The sequence below is a fragment of the Phoca vitulina genome, unplaced genomic scaffold, assembly GCF_004348235.1.
Source record: "Phoca vitulina isolate PV1807 unplaced genomic scaffold, GSC_HSeal_1.0 scaffold5, whole genome shotgun sequence".
Lineage (NCBI taxonomy): Eukaryota > Metazoa > Chordata > Mammalia > Carnivora > Phocidae > Phoca > Phoca vitulina.
The window spans coordinates 12,554,618-12,574,989 of record NW_022589708.1 but is presented as its reverse complement, the minus strand read 5'-3'; the positions used below and the strand labels follow the sequence as shown (position 1 = coordinate 12,574,989).

At 48.8% G+C, this 20,372-nt stretch overlaps 1 protein-coding gene and 1 pseudogene across 2 annotated transcripts in view; one reads left to right on the top strand and one right to left on the bottom strand.

The window, feature by feature from the left end:
* The window catches only part of STK24 (serine/threonine kinase 24), a 111,266-nt gene that overhangs the window by 15,714 nt on the left and 75,180 nt on the right, over positions 1-20,372 (bottom strand). For both annotated transcript variants that reach the window (XM_032402725.1, XM_032402724.1), the window contains exons 3-5: positions 13,029-13,085; positions 7,662-7,770; positions 7,198-7,355 (exon numbers count right to left, since the gene is read on the bottom strand). In XM_032402725.1, coding sequence (XP_032258616.1) covers positions 7,198-7,355; positions 7,662-7,770; positions 13,029-13,085 — 324 coding nt within the window. The remainder of the gene's footprint in view (positions 1-7,197; positions 7,356-7,661; positions 7,771-13,028; positions 13,086-20,372) is intronic.
* LOC116631519 lies at positions 64-3,899 on the top strand (annotated as a pseudogene).

The following is a 20,372-nucleotide window of genomic DNA, read 5'->3' as shown; positions in this document are numbered from 1 at the left end:
CGTGACCGATCCCAGAGCCCGTGCGCCGAGGAGGAGGAAGGGGGGATGCTCGGCAGGCGAGCATCTGTACCGGCAGGAGCAGGTGGAGGGGAGCAGGGGTGCGGTTACCGGGAGGGGGGGATACAGGAACCGGGACTGCGCAGCCCTCGTGTCAGGGGCTCTTCACACAACAGGTGCTCCTCCCTGCCGGCAGCCCGCTCCAGCCTTCCTGGACTTGCAGAGAACCGCTGCTCTATGCAGGGCCTGCTGCTGGGCACCCCTGACGGACAACCTCTCGACCCCCAGCATCCCACAAGCACTTACAAACTCCATAATGAGAAAGCCAGGCCCACGACGGTGTTCGCTGGCAGCCTCTCTCCAGATGTGCATACGCTCATTTCCCTCAGAGCCCCAAGGGCTGTGGACCAGGCTCCCGGCGGGACAAGCAGCAGACAGGCCCCAGGTTTCAAGGACCTGCCCCTGCTTCCACGTGCCAGTATGGGCCAGCAGCCGGCACACGAAGCAGCCTTCCCAGCCCCACCCCCAAGACATGGCCACGGTCTTCAGAGGAGAGGCTCAGACATCGCCCTCCTGCTTCCCCCGGGGAGGGCCGGCCAGTACAGCCTCGTCGTGGTGAAACAAGTGCCATCCTGCCAGGCAGCCGAGCCAGGAGCCCGTGTGTCGCACCAGCTCGTCAGTTCCTCTCTGGGTCCTCCGACATCAGCCAGGGCCAGGTGTGTGGCTCCTGGCCTCTCGGCACCTGGTCACCCCCTGTCCCTCCTGCCCGTGGCTGAGTTCAGAGCTATCCTCTCTCCCTGGGGCTTCTCTGGGGGGCTCCTAAGTGTCTTCCTGCCTGGAGACTCCCTCTCGAGACATCTCACATCCTGCTGACTAATGTGGAAAACTTGATGGATGCAATGTCAAATGAAGCCATAAAAACATCCAAGCTTGTTAAAACCAATAAATTCCTCTTCTAGGAATCTATCCTAAATAAATAATTTTAGATTTAGAAAATGGCGTATGCTGCCAAAAATATTCCACTGCAGCATTACTTCTGCTAAAGCTTAGAAGAATGATGATGCACTTAACACATTTACTGAAATCCCGCATATTCAATGACATTGGTAGAGAATCACAGATATAATGGAGTTTGTCTATTACTGTACTTAGGAAATATGGCATCAGATGGAAACACGTGTCTAGGTTTTAAAATAAAAGTTATGTGGGGGAAGGGCAGTTATTTTCCAAAACAATTAAAATTGAGGTAGAAGAAGAGACGTGTTTTATGCCATCTGGGAAAACCATGAAATTAGATATTAAGAGAAAACAGTGGTTTTCAATATAAGCCCAAGTCAAAAGTTTTAAGGGCACCTGCCCTTATATAGGGTTAAAGATATAATCCTGTATCTCTGTACTACAGATACACATCTGCAAACAGACTTGTTTTCCTACATGGACAGTTCTAGTAGCATGCTCCTAAGTGACAACACGGAGTTCTCTGGTACTGATGATCAGGGACTCTTCTCGGGGAGGGGGTTGCTACTAATAGACAACGTTCTAGATCCTTGCAATATCCTATTAAGTAAAAGTAAGCTGGCTACAAATCTGCAGATACAACACGATGTAAGTGGTATAAAAAATTTACGTGCAGAAAATATTCTAAAAGGAACCACAGTCAAGGCTCTATAATCAAGAGGAGGAGGAGGGGAAAAAACCCAAGAATCCTGCCTTTCGGCTTCCTGAGCAGCACCATGGAGGCTGGGAAGAACCAGTGCCTTAGGAAAGGTGGCAATAAAGGGAGCCAAGAAGAAAGTGGTCGATCCATTTTCTAAGAAAAGATTGGTACGACGTGAAAGCACTGACTACGATCAACCTAAAAAATACTGGAAAAACACCAGTCATGGGAACTCAAAGGAATCAAAGTCACATCCGATTCCCCAAGGGTTGTGTTTTTGAAGTGAGCTTTGCTGATCTGCAGAATGACGAAGGTGAATTTGGAAAATTCAAGCTAATTACTGAGGACATTCAAGACAAAAACTGCCTAATTTCCATGGCATGGATCTTACCCGTGACAAAATGTGCTCCACAGTCAAAAAACAAGGCAGACCATGATCGAAGCTCAGGTCGATGTCAAGACTACCGATGGTTATTTGCTTTGTCTATTTTGTGTTGGTTTTGCTAAAAAATGCAACAATCAGACTCAGAAGACCTCTTATGCTCATCACCAACAAGTCTGCTAAATTCAGAAAACAATGATAGAAATCATGGCCCAAGATGTGCAGACAAATGACCTGAAAGAAGTGGTCAATACATTGATTCCAGACAGCATCACAAAAGACATAGAAAAGTCTTGTCAGTCCATTTATCCACTCCATGATGTCTATGTTAGAAAAGTAAAAATGCTGAAAAAGCCCAACTTTGAATTAGGAAAGCTCATGGCGCTTCGTGGTGAAGGCAGTAAGTAATTCTGGAAAAGCTACTGGGAAGACCATGCTCAAGTTGAACGAGCCAATGGATATGAACCACCAATCCAAGAATCTGTTTAAAATTCAGACATTTAATGGTGACAAAAAAAAAAATCTCATTTGTGATGTTTAATTTCTGATCCTTCTTTTTTAAATAATCTAAGCTTGGTGAATCAAATGTTCAGAACTGATGGGGATGTGAACTTTCCTGAACTAGTGTATGGATTTTATCCACTGCTCTTAGTTACTAAATAGCTGGGAAAGGGCAGTGATCTATTTTAAGCTGTAGTGACCTGGATGAAAGTGTTAATAGATGGTTAATAAAAGAAAATCTTTTCTTTAAAAAAAAGAAAGAAAAGGAACAAGAATCCCAAATCAGTTATATCTAGTCAGAACATAGCTCAAAATGGATAGAAACTATTTACTTAATTAAATGCAGTACTGAAGAACACGTTTATACGCAGCACACAGAGGTATAAATAAATATCATTTCAACACTAAATAGCAATACGTGGTTGATCAGAAAAGTCCCAATCATTACTACGTGCTAAAATAAAGCCTACCGTTAATCTCTTAGCTGCATGTTTTTCCCACTCACATCCTGCCTGCAACCCCCAGGGCTCATCACTCACAGCTGGGTCTGTGGGTAATTCCTGATCCTGTGCAGGGACCGGGGGGAGTGGGAGGAGGGGGTGGGCAGCGGGCCCAGCCCGGGGGACAGGGAGGCCAGTCACAGGCTGCCGTGGACAGGCTAACCACACAGATTCCAAAAATTGGCAGGCTACTACTGCCGGTCTTCATTTATCTTTAATAATCTCATTTTTTTCCATCAACATATCACCTATTTCCATTTTTCACCATGGTTTAGACTGCGAAGTTATTTCAGAGATGACTGGACACCAAAATAACTTAGCCTGTGCTGGGGTGGTAGGTCTACAGATGTTTTTCTTTTTTTATCTTTTTTCCAGCATTCTCCAGATTAAAGAGTATGTACTGCTTTTGAGACCAAAAAAGGGAAAAAAGTTATTTACAAGAGAACACTGACACTGGCTTCTCAGTGTCTACGGGGTATTTCAGTCACCAGGCAAGTCAATTTCTCTGGCCTCATCTCCTTCCACGTTCTTCACCACAATCTACAATCCAAATACAAATGTCACTGCATTCCCACACCAGGCTGGGGTCTGAACATCCATGCCTCCCTCATCTTGGAGGGGCCGCAAACTGCAAAGCCCTATGGCCGTGCAGCCTTCCCCAGCTCGCTCTGACATTCCGCACTGAGCTCCCCTGCCCTCCCCGCTCCCTGCTAGAGTCACCCAGTACTGCGATCACTCACTGAAGATGTAAATTACTGAGCATCAGGCCCAACTACAGCAATAACCAAATGCATGAATACAGAGAAACAGACACCGAACAGGGACAATTCCAATCCATTTGCTAACACACCATCGTAATAACCTTGCAAAGAAAGAAGAGCGGGGGGGGGGGGAAAGATTAACAATCTTCAGCCAAGACCCTGCTCAGGTGTGGAATGCAAACGCTCCTTTGTGGGAGAGCAGTTATCTCCCGTGGCACCATCTTCAAAGTCTCAAGACTTCTTAAAATAAACCAAGCTATCCTGCTTCACCTTAAAAATAGTAATAATGAAGGCTCTTAAGACATATGGACAATCATGATCTAGTAATGCTGTGTTTAGATTAAGGACTGAGACCAACGTAAGATGGCCTTTATGTACAAACACTTCAGGACACCTAAGGAGTCTGGACAAATGACAAGGGGTCAAAGATACTGCCTTAAGAGGTCATTTCATTAAACAAGGTTCTAGACGTACATAAAACTAAGGCTTACATTCCCTTTGGTTCAGTAAGATGAGGATGCTAGTGAGGCAGGGGCATTCTAGCCTTACGCCAACCTGACCTTCCTTTGAAAATCAGTGAGTGTACCAAAAATGAGTATGATGGGAGCAAGGGGTCCTAATAATGGTAAAAGAATCTTAATGGAATGCAAAGACTAATGGGGCAAATGTCTGGATGGACACCTAAGGAAAAGAATGGAAAGGGCAACTGGAAAGAAGCCAAATACATTTGTGTATCAGGAGACCACAGTAACCACAATGCCCCCCTCCAAGAGCACCTACGGCCCTGCCAGGCAAGCCTCTGAGAAGGGAGGCAGGCACTAGAAGGATATCCACAAAGCAAATGCAGAAACAGTCCCTTTGTGACAAAAGCTGCTAGCCCAGAGCCACACCTAATGGCAGGGAACTAATGTCACTTCATCCCCAAGGCCCCAGACTCAGACGTAGACATCAGCCTTATCTGCACTTTCAACACCTACTGGGTCAACAAACCTGGGAAGCAAACTTCACATCAACATAATTTTTGCACGTGATTTCCAGTTAAGAGGTGTTGAATGTGACCCAGGCAAGTGAAAGATTTAGCTTTTGACATAGGCCAGAGAAAGAGGTATAGTTAAAGGTCAGTGAGAAGAGTGGCATACCTTTTCACGCTCCCCGACCAAGTATGCACCCCCTAAGCTGGAGAGAGCGCCTTTAAATCTACCTAAGAAAAACACTGCAACACCTACTGATAGGATTCAAGTGTTCTGATCTTGACAAAAACTCCGGGGAAAAAGGTAGCCAAGCCTTACGATGCAGGAAAATCTCCCCTGCTAGAGGCCACATCTTGGGCAAACATCCAGAGCAGCCCCCAAGGAGGAAGACGGACGGGAAGGGGAAGGTCAAGTGAGCTATCAAGTGAGCCGTTTAATCCTGAAAATAGAAGATCTGAATCCGGATTCACAAGCACCGTGGCTGAGCAGCTCATTTACTAGGAAGAGAGGAGAGTAATCAGTGCAAGGTCATCAGAGGAGTTCAGAAATGTGGATTCTAGTGCCTTCCAAAATCTCGATCTACGAACTCTGATAAACGGGCCCAGCCTAAAATAAAGAGAAAGGACTGAACACAAAAGTTCCTGTCAAGTCCTAAAATGATAGCACCCCAACAGAAGTGGCTGCAGAGATTGTTCTGGAGGTGACCCCTCACACAGGGCAGCACGCTAACAAGCAACAAGCAAATGAAGACTACACAGCTTTATCGCACTGGGGGCTGAGAACTCAACAGTCACCTTCGGGCCACGGCCACCAAGGCCATGGGGAGGATGAGGGCAGTCACGGCCGCCACGACAACTCAGAAGTGCGCGAGCCAGGTCCGTCTCTGCCATGCTAGCACAGGGACGCCTGTGACTCTGGTGCCACATGGCTCGTTCAACAGCTGCGGACCCACAATGGCGCCCTGAGGGCTGGCGGCAAGGCTACTCTGTGCTCCGGGTGCTGTGCTTCACGAGGTGGGAAGGCTACTGCAGACAGAGAAGATTCCCCTTTAGAAAGAGGAGACAACACCTGGCTTGTAAATGTATGTGAGTTAAATATTTGTTTGCCTAGAAACTGCTGGTTCAGAAGAGCCAGCTCTCTGTGGACCGTGTGAAGATTATTCTGGGTACAATCTGAGAATGAGCAGTCTGCGGGGAGAGGGGAGTTAAATCAGAGATTCCTGAGGCAGGGTCCCTAGGTTTTTTAGTCTATACTAATTAGTTTAAGAAGCTGAAGGGGGCGCCTGGGTGGCTCACTTGGTTGAGTGTCCGACTCTTGGTTTCAGCTCAGGTCACGATCTCAGGGTCATGAGACCGAGCCCCAAATAGGGCTCCATGCTCAGCAGGATTCTCTCCCCCTCTCCCCGCCCCCTGTTCCTGAGTGCGAGAGTGTGCTGTGTGCTCTCTCTAAATCAATCAATCAATCAGGGGCGCCTGGGTGGCTCAGTCAGTTAAGCATCTGCCTTCGGCTCAGGTCATGATCCCAGGGTCCTGGGATGGAGCCCCATGTCCCTGCTCAGCAGGGAGTCTGCTTCTCCCTCTCCTCCCCACCTGTGCACTCTCTGTCACTATCTGTCTCTCTCTCTCAAATAAATAAAATCTTTAATAAATAAATCTTAAAAAAAAAAAAACAAAGAAGACGACGAAGACAAGGACAAAGACAAAAAAAGGTGAAGGCACCGGGGGAAAGAGAACCCAGGAAAAATTGGGAGAGTACAATGTATGACAGGTAAAAACGGTAGAAAAGAGGAATTATGGTTTGCCTCATGTTGGGAAGGAGCCTCTCGGAATAACGATCCTGAGATTTAAAAATAATGAGAGGAACAATCTGGCAATCAATAAAAGCATATTCTTTCCAGATTCTGGTCTTGTATTTTTGTGGACTCTCCACTTCTTTTGTGGGACCCTCTTTCTCTGCCTGTCCCCGAAATATTGCTCAGAGTTCTGCCCAGGGTCCCCTTCCGTCATCCACACCACTCAGGCTCCGAGCACCACCTCTACACGGGACAACCTCCCACCCCTCTCTGCGGACCCACACACCCACGTGCCTCCACCTAGACGTCTCAGCAGGCCCGAACCCGTTCCTGTCTGGCCACCGTGGTCCTCTGTTCCTCCACACCCACCTCCCAACGTGCTCCTTCCCAGTGTTGCCTACCACCATCAGGCACACAGTGTTTAAGCTAAAAACCTCATCAACTGTGGGCTGGATAGATAAAGGACATTAAATGATGCAGCAGGAAGAGCTGAAGCCTGTTTTTAACCAAGGTCTGAGAGAACTGCCGTTATGTCCTACTTCAAGGAACTCGCTTCACTGCACTGGAAAAGCTGCAAGGTTGAAGCAAAAGAGGACAAGCCCCTAGAGCCAGCGGACGTGAAGAGCCGGGCCTTACCTTTGAGTCGTAGGCTGACTGTTTAATGACCTCGGGTGCCATCCAGAAAGGGGTGCCCACGAAGGTATTCCTTTTTATCTGGGTATCCGTCAGCTGGCCCGCCACCCCGAAATCGGCCAGCTTCACCTCGCCGTGCTCAGAGAGCAGAACATTGGCAGCTGTGAAATAAAACCCGAGACGCCTCCTGACGTTATTCGCAGTGTGGTTCCACCCGTTCTCGCTCCGGGAACACGCGCGTCCTCCCGCCACGAGATCACGTGCTCGACAAGAGCAGGCACCAAAGGTACGCTTTTGGGGAGATCCCCCTGAAAGCCACCCCCACCTGAGGCATGTCGAAGGCTCTCTCCAAACACACGCAGGAGAACCTCCCTCGAGGAGAGACGTACCAGCTAAACTCCACTGCACGTTCCCATCAACACGAAGCCTTAGGACTTCAGAGGAATACGAGCAAGAGGTTTTCTTACCTTTAATATCTCTATGAATCTTCTTCTCTGAATGCAAATAATCAAGTCCTTTCAGTATTTCTCTTAATATGGTAGCAATCTGAGTCTCATCTAAAGGGCCAGGTTCTAACTAGTAAGAAAAGAATGATTAGTGTTACTTAAATGGTCATATTAATTTTTAAAAAAGATTTTATTTATTTGAGAGAGAGAGAGAGAGAGAGAGAACACGAGCTGGGGGAGAGGGAGAGGGAGAGGCAGGCTTCCCGCTGAGCAGGGAGCCCGATGCAGGGCTCGATCCCAGGACCCTGACATCACGACCCGAGCCGAAGGCAGACGCTTAACCGACTGAGTCATCCAAGCGCCCCTTAAATGATCATCTTAGAAGTAGTTTGAGATGATAGAACAGAGGCACATGTTACAAGGTCAAGATTAAAACCTAAAAACTTCTTCAGTCCCGAAGAGACATTTTGCCTAACAATTAAAACATACTGAAAGCACGCCCCCCTGCCCAAGTAAAGAAAGCAGCAGGGAAGAAGACTTTGCAGAAGTCTTTGTTCCCGGGTCAACCGAGACACTGTTCGGGGGCCACTACAAGAGCAGTGTGACCTAACATTAACCAACAGGCCATCTCATTGCTAAACCATGTTGCATATTCATTTTGAAGTCCGTCAGACAGCTCTGCCTGACCGAGTGACCGCTTCAGGGCGCACGGCTCCTTCTCAGCGAGATGCCAAGGCCATCCCTGACATTCTCCTGCAGAACCCACTGAGCTAGTCCCTACAGATCCTCCCGACTCTGGCTGTCTGCTGCTGATCCTCACTGCGAGCCTCCCGACCCACCCCAGCTGGCTTTCTTCTCCTTCTAGCGCTCTCCGACACACAGTTTAATGGACGCTCTCCTCTCAGCAGAATACGGCTCCGTGCCAGGGGGATTTCCTTCTGCCTTGTTCACTGCAGAAACTTCCAGCAGCTGGAACGGCGCCTGACATGTAGCAGACACACCTGAAATCCACCACGTTTTAGGTTACCAAGCCTTCAACTGCCAACCCCTACTACACTCCTAAGTCAGGGCACCCTGGAAGCAGACAGAACCTGAGAAATTATTTACACACGTGGCTTTCAAACCAGAACCCAGCATTTCCTCACAGCGCCTTCTAGGGCTTCTATGGGGATCCTAGGAACATTTTATTTCAATGTATTCATTATCTTTCAAACTAAAACAAAACAAAACAAAACAAAAAACACCAACAAATCGAGCACACTCACATGTATGCATTCAAAATAAAATATATGCCTATTTTACTCTAACATTCGTGGCTCTTAATAACTCAGCTATATTGGGGGCGCCTGGCTGGCTCAGTCGCAAGAGCATGTGACTCTTGATCTTGGGGTTGTGGGTTCAAGCCCCATGTTGGGTGCAGAAATGAAAAAAAAACTAAGCTGTATAGTGTCTAATACTTTCTTCATGCCAGATCCCATCTTTTGCTGCTCAAATAGCAGGTTAAAGGTATCAACTGCATTTTTTTTTTAAAAAGTCAAAAAGGATCCAACACCAGGAAAGAGGAAGAGAAAGCTCCAAGGGACACACTCTGCAACAGCATTAGCCTATCTTCCTCCAGAGAGAGAGAGGCCCGTGCCCAGACAACAGGACTGGGAAGTCCAAGCGTGGGACAGCCCCTCAGTGAGTCACAAAAAGCAGATCTATGTGAATTCCAAAGTTGAAGTTAATGAAGCCTTCCAGTTGTGTCCTTTGATCTGTCTTATCCGTGGAGCCCAAGATTTACCTATATGCCATGCTGCAGACTAGGATTCTCGGGCTGGTCTGGAAGCCAACCATCTTCACCCTGGGGCAAAGTCACTTTCCTCTCTCGGGCCACCTCCAAATGTATAAAACAGCAAGAGGGGATCAGGCTTGCAGTTCTCCTGAGCTCCGACATGGACACCGCTGCTACCTCAAAGGGCTCGGTGGCAGAGGCCTGAGAAAGCACTCTCACACCCAGACAGCTCCCTACTACCTGCAACCGCAACACCCCACTTCCCACCGGAGAACAGCCAGGCGATTCTGTCTTTGTCTCCCATCCCCACCTGGAGCCGGCCTCCACGTGGAACCTTGATTCCAGAATGAAAAGCAAGCCCCCCTCCAAATTAACTACAAGACGTGGTCAAAAGGCAATGCTGGAGGAGGGTGGCCATCTGCCCATCCCAGGCCACCGTGTCCTTAACATTCAATGCGAGGAATCCAACCACTGCCCAAGAGCCTAAGTAAAAAGACCTGGTAACGACAATGCAGAGGGGAAAAAGCGAAAAACAAAATCTGCACACCATACTTCAACATGCTTATGGCCAAGAATGCGGAGGGGTTACAGAGACAGCCGACTACCTCTGAACAGACTGGAACTTTAGACAGGTTTCATTCTGTTAGGGACTGAACTGCTGTGCCGACCCCACCACTGAAAATGCCAATGTTGAAAACCTCCCACCCAATGCGATGGTTTTAGGAGGTGGAGCCTCCGGACGGTGATGAGATCATGTGTGTGGAGTTCTCACGAACAGGATTAGTGCCCATATCAAGGAGAGGCCAGGGCGCTCGCTCCGGGGCTCTCTGCTCTCCCTCATGCAAGGATATAAGACGCCACCTACAAGCCAGGAAGCGAGCCTCACGAGACACCAGATCTGCCCATGCCTTGACCTTGGACTTCCCAGCCTCCAGGACTGCGAGAAATAAATGTTTGTTGGTTAAGCCCCCAGTCCATTGTCATGTGCCATGGTAGCCCAAGCTATGTCAGTGACCAAGTACATGAAGAGAAAAGATGAATCTAGAGAGGAAAAGATGAAGAAAGAGCCAGCAAGATCTACATGCTCGAGGGGATGGCATGGCCCTCTCTTTGAACAAGGCACACCTGGTCACCTTTCCCTGCATGGGCCCCAACGTGTGGGGCTCCTCCAAAGTCACATGTACACATATTAGCACTATGCGTCTTACTGGGGAGACATGCAATAAAAGCAAGGTTAATTTTTCAGAAAAATGCCCCAAATCCATATATTCAGTTACATGGTTATACAAATTTTTATATGCAACGATATTCCCATTCTTAAAATCTTTTATAAATAATAGACTCTCGCAAAATAATCCTAATAGTTTTCAACATTCAAAAATAATTCTTGTCTCCTATTATTAACACGTCCTCATCTTTGCAGGCTGGGGACAGGCCAACAGCAAGGGGACATAAGAAAGATACAACGAAGTCAGAAGTCAGAGGGATGGGAAGGACAGTGTGGGGCCACGGAAGGCCATCGGCTTTGCAGCTGGGCACAACGAGGTCCAAAGTCCAGCTCTATTTGCTAGCTGGGACACTCAGCCTCTGAGCGTCTCCATTTGCTCCTCAATTAAAATGAAATGATTAGGGATGTCCAAAAAAGGATGCCTGGTTCTTATCAGGAGAGCCATTAATGTGGACGGTGGATGGCAGTTTGCTCGGACTGATACCACACGAGATTTTTTTTTTTTTAAGTGGAGAGTTCTATACCTCCTTCCAATTGTAATGTCTAAAATTTCACAGACTTCAAAGCTCCAACGACAGTTGCCACTAAATAAATTACTGTGGCATTAAGAATGAATAAACCAGAGCACTGAGAGACTACAGCTTCTTCTCTGAAGGGCTCAGTGTTGGAGGAGAGCGTCCCGGCAAACGACGTCATGTATGCCACGGAAGAGATGCACTCAGGGTAACAGTAAATCTAATTACCCAAAATGAGATTATTTTCTATATTCCTGTAGCATTTCCCAAAACAGTCAAAAATGAAAAGCTCTTTGTGTCATGTGTATATTTATGGAAAAGATGCAAAGCAAGTCACGAAATTTATCCGGCTGTTCTGTTGCTCTTCTCATTTTAATACAATTGTTGATACTGTATTAAATTTTTCCTTGAAATTTCCCTTTGAACACTACTTTGACTAATTGCTTTTATGGTTTATAACATTATGTGCTATTTTAAAATTGGGTACGTAATACTTTTAGAGATACATAAGGTTTTAGAGGTTTACCTTCCCCCCAAAAAACTACTAACTGCTACTCCCACTGTGAGAAAGGACTCTCCTTTTAACCAAAGGGCACTTCTTTCCTTAGTGGATAAAATCTGTGTTAAGACTACAACCACTAAAACACATGGGCTTCTTCTAGCAACCACTCTGAGGAGCAGTGAAAACTGCAGGCCCATCATCCTGACGATGGTCTGCCGGGCCATTCTAACACGAAAGTGACAGACGAGGCCTGTCCCAGAAACTACCACTGACCCCAAAGCCAGCCCTTCCAGGACAGGTAGGAAAAGAGTGCTGAGTACACTGATTTCACTGTGTAACCACCGTGGGGACAAGATGTCAACTGCTAAACAACTGTGTGAGTTTTTAAAAATTTGTTCTGCATATACTGTGTTTCTAGGACAACTTAAGCAATGCTTATGATTCACTGGTTATTTGTAAGCATCTGGCCGGAAGCCAACATGCAGGCATGTTTTACCAAGAGCAGCAAGCTGCAGACTGTGGCTCTGAGGTCAGCCCCTCGCTACCTTCCACTAGCTCGCTCGTGGACCAGCACAGCAGGCCCAAGCCAGGTAGGAGACAAGACCCCGGGGTGGGCCCAGCTCCACCATCAAATGCACGCAAGCACCAGCAGGAAGAGAAACAGAAGTGTACACCCCCGCCTGGCCTGACCACGGCTCCAATGGGTGACACCGTCCTGCAATCACACACTGCCTGCCCATCTTACTCCTGAAATCAAGTAAGTTTTAAAAGTCCTGATTCTAATTAGTTACGTTACGTGCATATTTTGGAAGCCAAGCTACTATCTGAAATGGGAAACAATAATGGGATCTCAGTTCCACAAAAGTTAAAACCAGTTTGGAAGACAAGCTACCAAACTGTTAAGTAAGACAATGATAGGCAGAATCCTTCACGGCTTCTATGAATGAATTCACTGGCTTCCCAGGAAACAGCAAAACTGCTTTCAAAAGTAGAACTAGCGGCACCTGGGGGGCTCAGTCAGTTGGTCCAACTCTTGGTTTTGGCTCAGGTCATGATCGCAGGGTCGTGGGATCCAGCCCCCTGTAGGGCTCCGCGCTCAGTGAGGAGTCTGCTGGAGATTCTCTCCCTCTGCCCTCCCCCCATTCGTGCACGCTTTCTCTCTCAAATAAATCTTTAAAAAAAAAAAAGGAAAACTATAATTTTCAGTAATATTGTTAGAAACAGATATTATAAGGAATATTTTGGTCCCCTTTCCATACAACTGAAAAGGGAAACACAAGTGGATAAAAACAGAATTACCTTTACAACCAAGATTTACTGAGAAGAACTTTGATGCGTATTTAGGCATTGGGGTGGGGGGGATACTTACAAGATCTAGTGCGGAGCCTCCACCAAGGTATTCCATTATTATCCACAATTTAGTGTCCTACGGAAACAAAAAGAGGGAAATTATTTTTAAAAAACAAAACCAGAAAAAAATTTAAACAATCTCAGGGGGTTTTTTTCCCACTGTTATTTTGGAACTGAAAATGTTCACAAATATGTAACAGCAAGAAAAGCGTGTGCAAGTGAGTCCCTTGCAGGAAAAGCCACCATGACATCGGTGGGCTTTCACGGCTTGTGCCGGCCTCCGTCAGACGCTTGGAGGCAGCATGTTCTGGACCTGCTGAACCAGAATCTCTGAAGAGGGGGACCTGGGGAGGGGGGGCCTTCCCCTTTCAAACAACTTCAGTCAGTGATCCTCAGGAACAGCTGGGTTGGGAACCAGTCCCCAAAGCCCATCACAGGGCCAGCAGCGCTCACACACGTGTGTCATCGTCCCCCGCCAGGTGTCAGCCAGGAGGCGCCGGGGCAGGTCAGCACTCCCTGCAAGCTGACGGAAGGGGACGCTCCCGGGGGCGGGGAACAGCAGTGCAGCCTTTCATCCGCCCCCTTGTTTCGTAGAAAGGCAGCCAATTTCCAACAGCCCCAAAGCACCACAGTTTTCAGGGAAGAGCAGGCCCTAGCCCAAGTCCTGAGTTTGTGTCCTCACCGGTGTCCACTCTGTGTCTTTTCCCTTCATCTCTCCTGAAACCACTCAGCTCCATGACTTCCAGAGCTCTTGTTTTAAACACAAATCCCAAAGCGATACTCCCCTGAAAACCAAGCAGCAAGCAAGCAAACCTCCGCCCTGTGCTCAGGGAAGGAGCACTCAGGGATGAGCCAGACCAGGCCTGGGGTCCTGACCCCTCACCCGAGGGATTCAGGGAGTTGTTTCCTCTCCAAGCTTCTGACCTAACCAAGTGCCCGGCCCACAGCAAGCAGGCAAGATCGACAACCAGTGACGTGGATGCTCGTCACAGCTACTGGTGGCGAGTAACCGTGAGTGTCACTGGGGCTGGGCGACCCGCCACACCCTGGTGTGCACGGGTGCACTTAACAGCGGCAGGCTTCGTTACTAACTCAATCCCTTATGCTAGCTGTAGTAGGCACGGAAAGGGCTCTCTGGCCCCTTCAGGGTGGAAGCGAGCCCTTCCGCTTCAGCGGAAGTTGGGAAAACCCTCCCCTGCTTCCCTCCCCTACACCCTGTGCAAACTTTTACTTTAGCAACCACTGGTCTGATGTTCATTTTACATTCACTTGTCTGTGTTTCCCACCAACAGCAAACTAAGTGCCTGGGGACAGTGCCCAGCACCGTCGAGCTCAGTACGTGTTAATTACCGTGCACTGTGGTCAAGGAAGGGTAAACCGTGTTGACCATACACTCGCTTCAGAGAGGCAATGATACACACATTTGTAAAATACAATCCTTGTAAAATTCCAAATAAATTCTGACATCCGGAGTCGATTCTATGATATTCTAAACACTCCAAGTTTTACTGCATGGAGAACACTTTCTCAAGCTTTTAAATGCCCTTGACGTCTAGTACAACAAAGACAATTTCAGCAGAGACTGGACAGGGCACAGAAGCCTGAAATGATGTGTTTGGGATCCACCTTCTAGATACAAACATTTTACCCCCTCAGTAACCACCCAGTCATGGACACCTGCTCTGAACAGGTGCACTCACCCCGTCGTTCTGATTTCAAGAGAACTTCCCACCAGGAAGACTATTCTCTGACCTTCATTTTGAAAACGAGCCCAATGCCAGGTAGACCTCCAGAGTCCCTGCTCCTGGAGAAATGTCTGTGTTTCTCCTTCTAGGCATTCCAAAAGCATCCTGTCTGACAGAAATAAATTATTCCAGAGAAACGACCAATACCATTTTGGATAACATGGGAACTCTTAAATTCGTTTTCTATTAAAACCTTGGAACTTTACATTTCTGTTCCCGTTCCCTTTGTCTTGGTGCTGACCCAGCTCCCATCCTGCGGACGTCATGGGCATGAAGGCGGACTCCGCGGGTTGTCACCCTCACGTCACTCCCCTCTGCGGCCAGCTGTGCCCAGGACTCCCCGGGAGAGGACTGAGCTGACCCACAACAAGACAGAAGTGACCACACCTGCGCCGCCCGCCCTTCCAGAGCCCCACGCTCCTAACCCCCTGCGGGTGAGCCCGGCAGGTAACGACCTACACCAAGGACACAGAAAATAACCCTTGCAACATGCCACTCTTCTCCTTTCAGGTAGCCATGCCAGGTGATAAAGTGACCCATCTCCCATGTCGTCCTCATACCTCAGGGGCATGTAAAAGCCACAGCAGAACGCAGCGAAACAAGTGCTCCCCAGATGAAAGGCTAAAACCCCACCCTTTCGTTGTAAAGGCTTCACCTTCTGGAGGAAGAGGGAGTGAAAGACCAGCCCTGCCTCCACTTTTATCAGCTCATTCCTGGTGGCAGACGTGCTGGGGTCTGAAGGCTGTCGCAACACAAGGGCCACCAGATCCGAGGACACTTGGGAAAACAGCATTAGGTCATGCCTTTTAAATACCGTGGCTAGGGGCCTATAACTAATGTGCCTTTTTCCCCCAGTTCCACTGGCAGCACTAATCAGGAAAAGGTCCTACTGGTTGACCCCTCTCGGCTGAACTGGCTTTTCCAGCTCCCCGGTGTGCCACTCGCGGCCCTGGAAGTGGGGCCAGTGAGTCACCGGCCCTGCGCTCTCGGCCCTCAGTCCCCACTCCCTCCGGGCCCAGGGGCCAGCACCAGGAGACAGCAGTGAGCAGGATGAGTACCTGCCTTCTCCGCAGGGAGCTCGCCTTCTGGAGCCCAAGACAGACCTCCGACAACCGTTCCCTGAACTCTGTCACGAGTAGATGCCAGGAGAGGGTAGAGCAGGGACCTGCCGGATCTCAGAGTTAGAATGGAGTCTAACATGAGCCCAAATGAGGAGATGGCGCTGGGGTTGGGGGCAAAGCAGAGGGAGGGGACAGGGGGACAAGCGCAGGTCAGCCAGCAGAAACGAAGCTATGAGGCTGGGAAGAGGGGACACCAAGGACCTACTGGAGGGAAGGCACGGAGGGGAGGGCGCCCTGGTGCAGTGACCTCCACGGCGTGCCAGAGGCCGATCTTGCAGCCCGCGCTAAACATCTCAGACTCCCCCTAACAGTCAGTGAAGGGCAGCAGAGCAGATGCCCACTTTGGAGTAAGCCCTGGATGTGGGTGGAAAAGCAGCCAGACAGTAATTAGAGGCTCCTGCAGAGCCCACGGAGGGGTGGCGTGGCCCTGGTGTCACTGGGAGCCGCTGGGGAGGCAGAAGTGACGGGGCCTGGAGGTACCCAGGGAGTCAAGGTCACTTCCAGACGTGGCCTCGCTCAGATGGACACCGGGCATCGCCATCTGCTGACAGGGAGCTCCGGGAAGGGGAGGTGGAGGGGGACGACAGGTTTGGACAGGTGGACGAAGGTGTCCACAGGTCATTCATGGAGCAAGAGTGACTCTCCTTTCTCTTTAAAAACAAAACGAAACAAAATACACACTTGCTTTAAAATAACCGATAGCTCGCACTAAATTGCAGTACGAATTCCCGACTCTGTCGTGGTGAAGCAGCCCCTTGCTCGCAGGTGCCCACTCGCCCTGCTCTCATCCCCACCCTCCCCACCCCTGCCCCCAGGATGCACCGAGCTCCAAAGCCCACCAGCCCCCGCACAGCTACTCCCCCAGCCACGAGATGTCCTGGCCGCCCTGCCCCGTGCGCGTCACGGCTCACAGGGCAGCTCCCCTGAGGACACGCACCCAGGGTATCCCCCCCCTCCCTGCTCGGTCCACCAGGCCCAAACGTCTGTCCTCACTCTTCCTCCTGCCTCAGAGAACAAGGTCTGTCTCATCCTCTGTCCAAGAAGAGCCTGCCAACAGTGTTCTCTGTCCACCCCACCCCCTTCCACCAGCAACCCCCAGTCCCATCACTGATGCCATCACTCGATCTGCCACCTTCCCTTGAACACTCATCCTCCTCCACAGCCCCAATCCTCTGTACTCAATCATTCTCTCCCTTTCTATAGGCTGACTCTCCCACCATGGTCCCGACGAGCCCTAAAAGCTCTGGGTTCTGCTTTGCTCTTCCCTCTCCTAGCTAGAATTCCCGAACTACAACCCCAACTGCTGGTTTCTTTCCCACCAAAAGGCAAGGGTGCTAGGAATAAACTCTGCCTATCTCCCAACCTGGATGAGGACAGAGATGCTATGAAAACCGGGAAGAGAGCGAAGGGACAGATCGTGGGATCTGGAGACACATAACCTGTGCGCCATCAGGAACACACCTGCGGGCACCATCCCGCCTCCCAGGCAGGACGCATGCACAACACAAGACAGGAAAGGCCTCTTACACTGGCCACGAGGCAGGATTCCGAGAAAGTTCTACCACCATGGATCCTAAAGCAAACGTTCACGAGGGAGTAAATGGATGAGCTGGGGAGAGTGCAGGACGGGCTTCTGCGTCAGGCTTTCTCACCCTCAGCACTGCTGACATCTGAGGCCAGGGGAGGGTCGGCTGTCAAGGGGCCACCCTGCGCATGGGTGGGTGTTGAGCAGCAGCCCTGGCCCTCTCCCCACTAGATGTCAGTAACATACCCCCAGTCCTGATCACCGACAACGTCTCCAGACACCACCGTGTCTTCTGGGGGCCAGAACTGCCCCCACTGAAAACCCCTGCACTACACGACCAACGTCGAAAAGCTTCAAGTTATCACTGGACCACCAGAGCTGAGCACTCACGCCCTCCTCCTCAGCAGAGCCGCTGCACACCCTGTCACTTACTCACTGCAAGACAGCTAAGCTTCCAGTTCTTCATCCATAAAAAGATGGTAATAATCTGCTTCTAAAGCGCCAAGTTCAACTGACAATATAACGAGATCATGAATGTGGAAGCACTTTGCAAAGTTCAAGGTACCCAACACACACAAAGTGCTATTAGCTTTATCAACATCATCACCCATAAATGCCTTCAAATAACCCAGTAAAACCAGAACAGCCCAATTAACAAGTTACTAAATAGTATTTCCCTGCATGGGAGTGTCTGAGCAACATAAAATCTGGAACAATGATTCATACACATTCCACACTGGAATGGAAAAAAAATTATTGCCCTACAAGCCTGAGGCAAGACTGTCTGACAAGGATGGTCTGGCTCGAGGGACACACTTGACCTGTCCTCAGTGACCTAGTGACCAAGCGCTGTCACTGCCCAGACGTGGAATCACGGCCCTCATAAAACCTTCCAAATCATGACTTGTGGGGCACTCTGAGAAAAATAAATCAGAAGCGTTCTTAAAACAAGAATGATTTTAATCAGAATAATTCCATTTTTAAAACATCACGTTGAAAAACGTAAATTATAAGCGACCTTGTGATACAATTCTCTCATAAGTGAAAGAAAATGATTCCTTTATTTAATAAATTCACATTTCAAAATTTAAATGGTACCAAAATGTATACACTGAGAACCTTCCCTCTCACCCCTGGCCCCGGGCTATCCAGCCTCCATCCCCAAATTACCAACACATCTGGTGCAACCTCAGAGAAAATAGTCTACACAAATACCTATAAGCCTTCTCCCCTTTCATGCAGATGGTATCATTCTAAGCACTGCTCTCTACCATGCTTCTCCTTAGAACATTCTATATTTGTCCATAAAGAAATTCCTCTCTCTCTTTTTTTAACCATACCTAACCCATGCCATATGGACAACGCTGAGTTGTTTCCAGTCTTTTGCTATTATGAGCCAAGTGTCAAGGAAGAACCTCACATGTTCTCATTTTGGAGAGTTCCTGGAAATCAAACTTAGGTTAAAGGAATCCACTTGAATTTTAACAAATAACAACAAATTACTCTTCAAAGAACCCGTCTCGGTTTGTACCACGTACCACCTCCAGCAACGTATGAGTGCTAATTTCCCCTTTCCTTCTCCAACAGTGTAACAAAACTTTTTCTTGTCATTGTCACAAGCTGAATTTCGTCCCCCTCCCAAATTCATATGCTTAAGTCCTAACCCCCAGTACCTCAAAATTAGTACAGCCGACCCTTGAACACCAAGGAATTAGAGATGCTAACCCCCACCCCCTCCGGCAGTCAGATGCACATATAACTTGCAACTCCTCGAAACTTAACTACGAATAGCCTGCCGCTGACCAGAAGCCTTACCGAGAATATGAACAGCACAGTTTGCATGTTACATGTATTATACACAGCATTCTTATTACAATGTCTGGAGAAAAGGTTATTCGGGGAAAAAACTGACAGAACTGTAAAAACTTTGCACCTGTAAGTGGACCTGTGCCGTTCAAAGGGTCACCTCTATTCGGAGACTGGGTCTTTAAAGAGGTAATTAAGTTAAAACTCAAGTCATCAGGGTGGGCCCTGATCCAGGGCCACTGGTGTGCTTCTAGCGGAGGAGGACACAGGCACACACAGCGTGAAGACGGGAGAAGTCCGGCGTCTACCAGCCAGGAGAGGGGCCTCAGAGGGGGCCGACCCCGCCGATGCCTTGACCTCCGACTTCCAGCCTCCAGAACTGTGAGGAAATAAATGTCGGCTGCTTAAGGCACCCAGACTGTCGTACTCTGTTACGGCAGCCCTAGAACATGAAGACCGAATCTGTAGGTAGGAAAAAAAAATGTCTCTCAGGGCGTTTCCTTCTCTGATCGTAGGCTGAACACCTTCATATAATGAAGAGCCCTGATTCCTTTCTTCTCTGTGAACCATCATCTATTTAGATCCTTTGTCCATTTTTCTACTTGCTTACCGGCCTTTGTTTAGAGGTAGAAACTTTTAACCTATTAGGGAAAATAGCCTCCTATCATATGAGCCACAAACACAGCATTTTTTTCCTCATTTGGCTTTTGATTTTGCTTTTGGTAACTTCTGCTTGCAGAAATTAATTTGATGTCAACACATCAATAACATGCCCACTTACAGACAAACTTGCCCTGAACGGTTTGGAACCACTTCCTAAGAGCCTGGGATCGGTGAGCGGACTGGTTCCCACACTCAGCACTCCCCACATTAACAAGCCCCAGGGGTTCCACGGACATCCAGAAAAAGGTTACAAGGCAAGTGAGACGGGGTGGACTCCACAGGGCTAACAAAGAACAAGATTTTTACAGCAGGAATTCCAAAATGGAGTCAGTTCTGCCCTGCATCTGCACTGCATCCAGAGGCCTCCAGATCCATGACCCATAACAAAGGCTGAGCCCAAGAAGGATCAACAACACAGCAGGTTTTATTAAAACAATGCCAGGTCACAGCCTTAAAATATGTGCGGCGGGGGGGGGGGGGGGGGGGGGGGGGGGGGGGGGGGG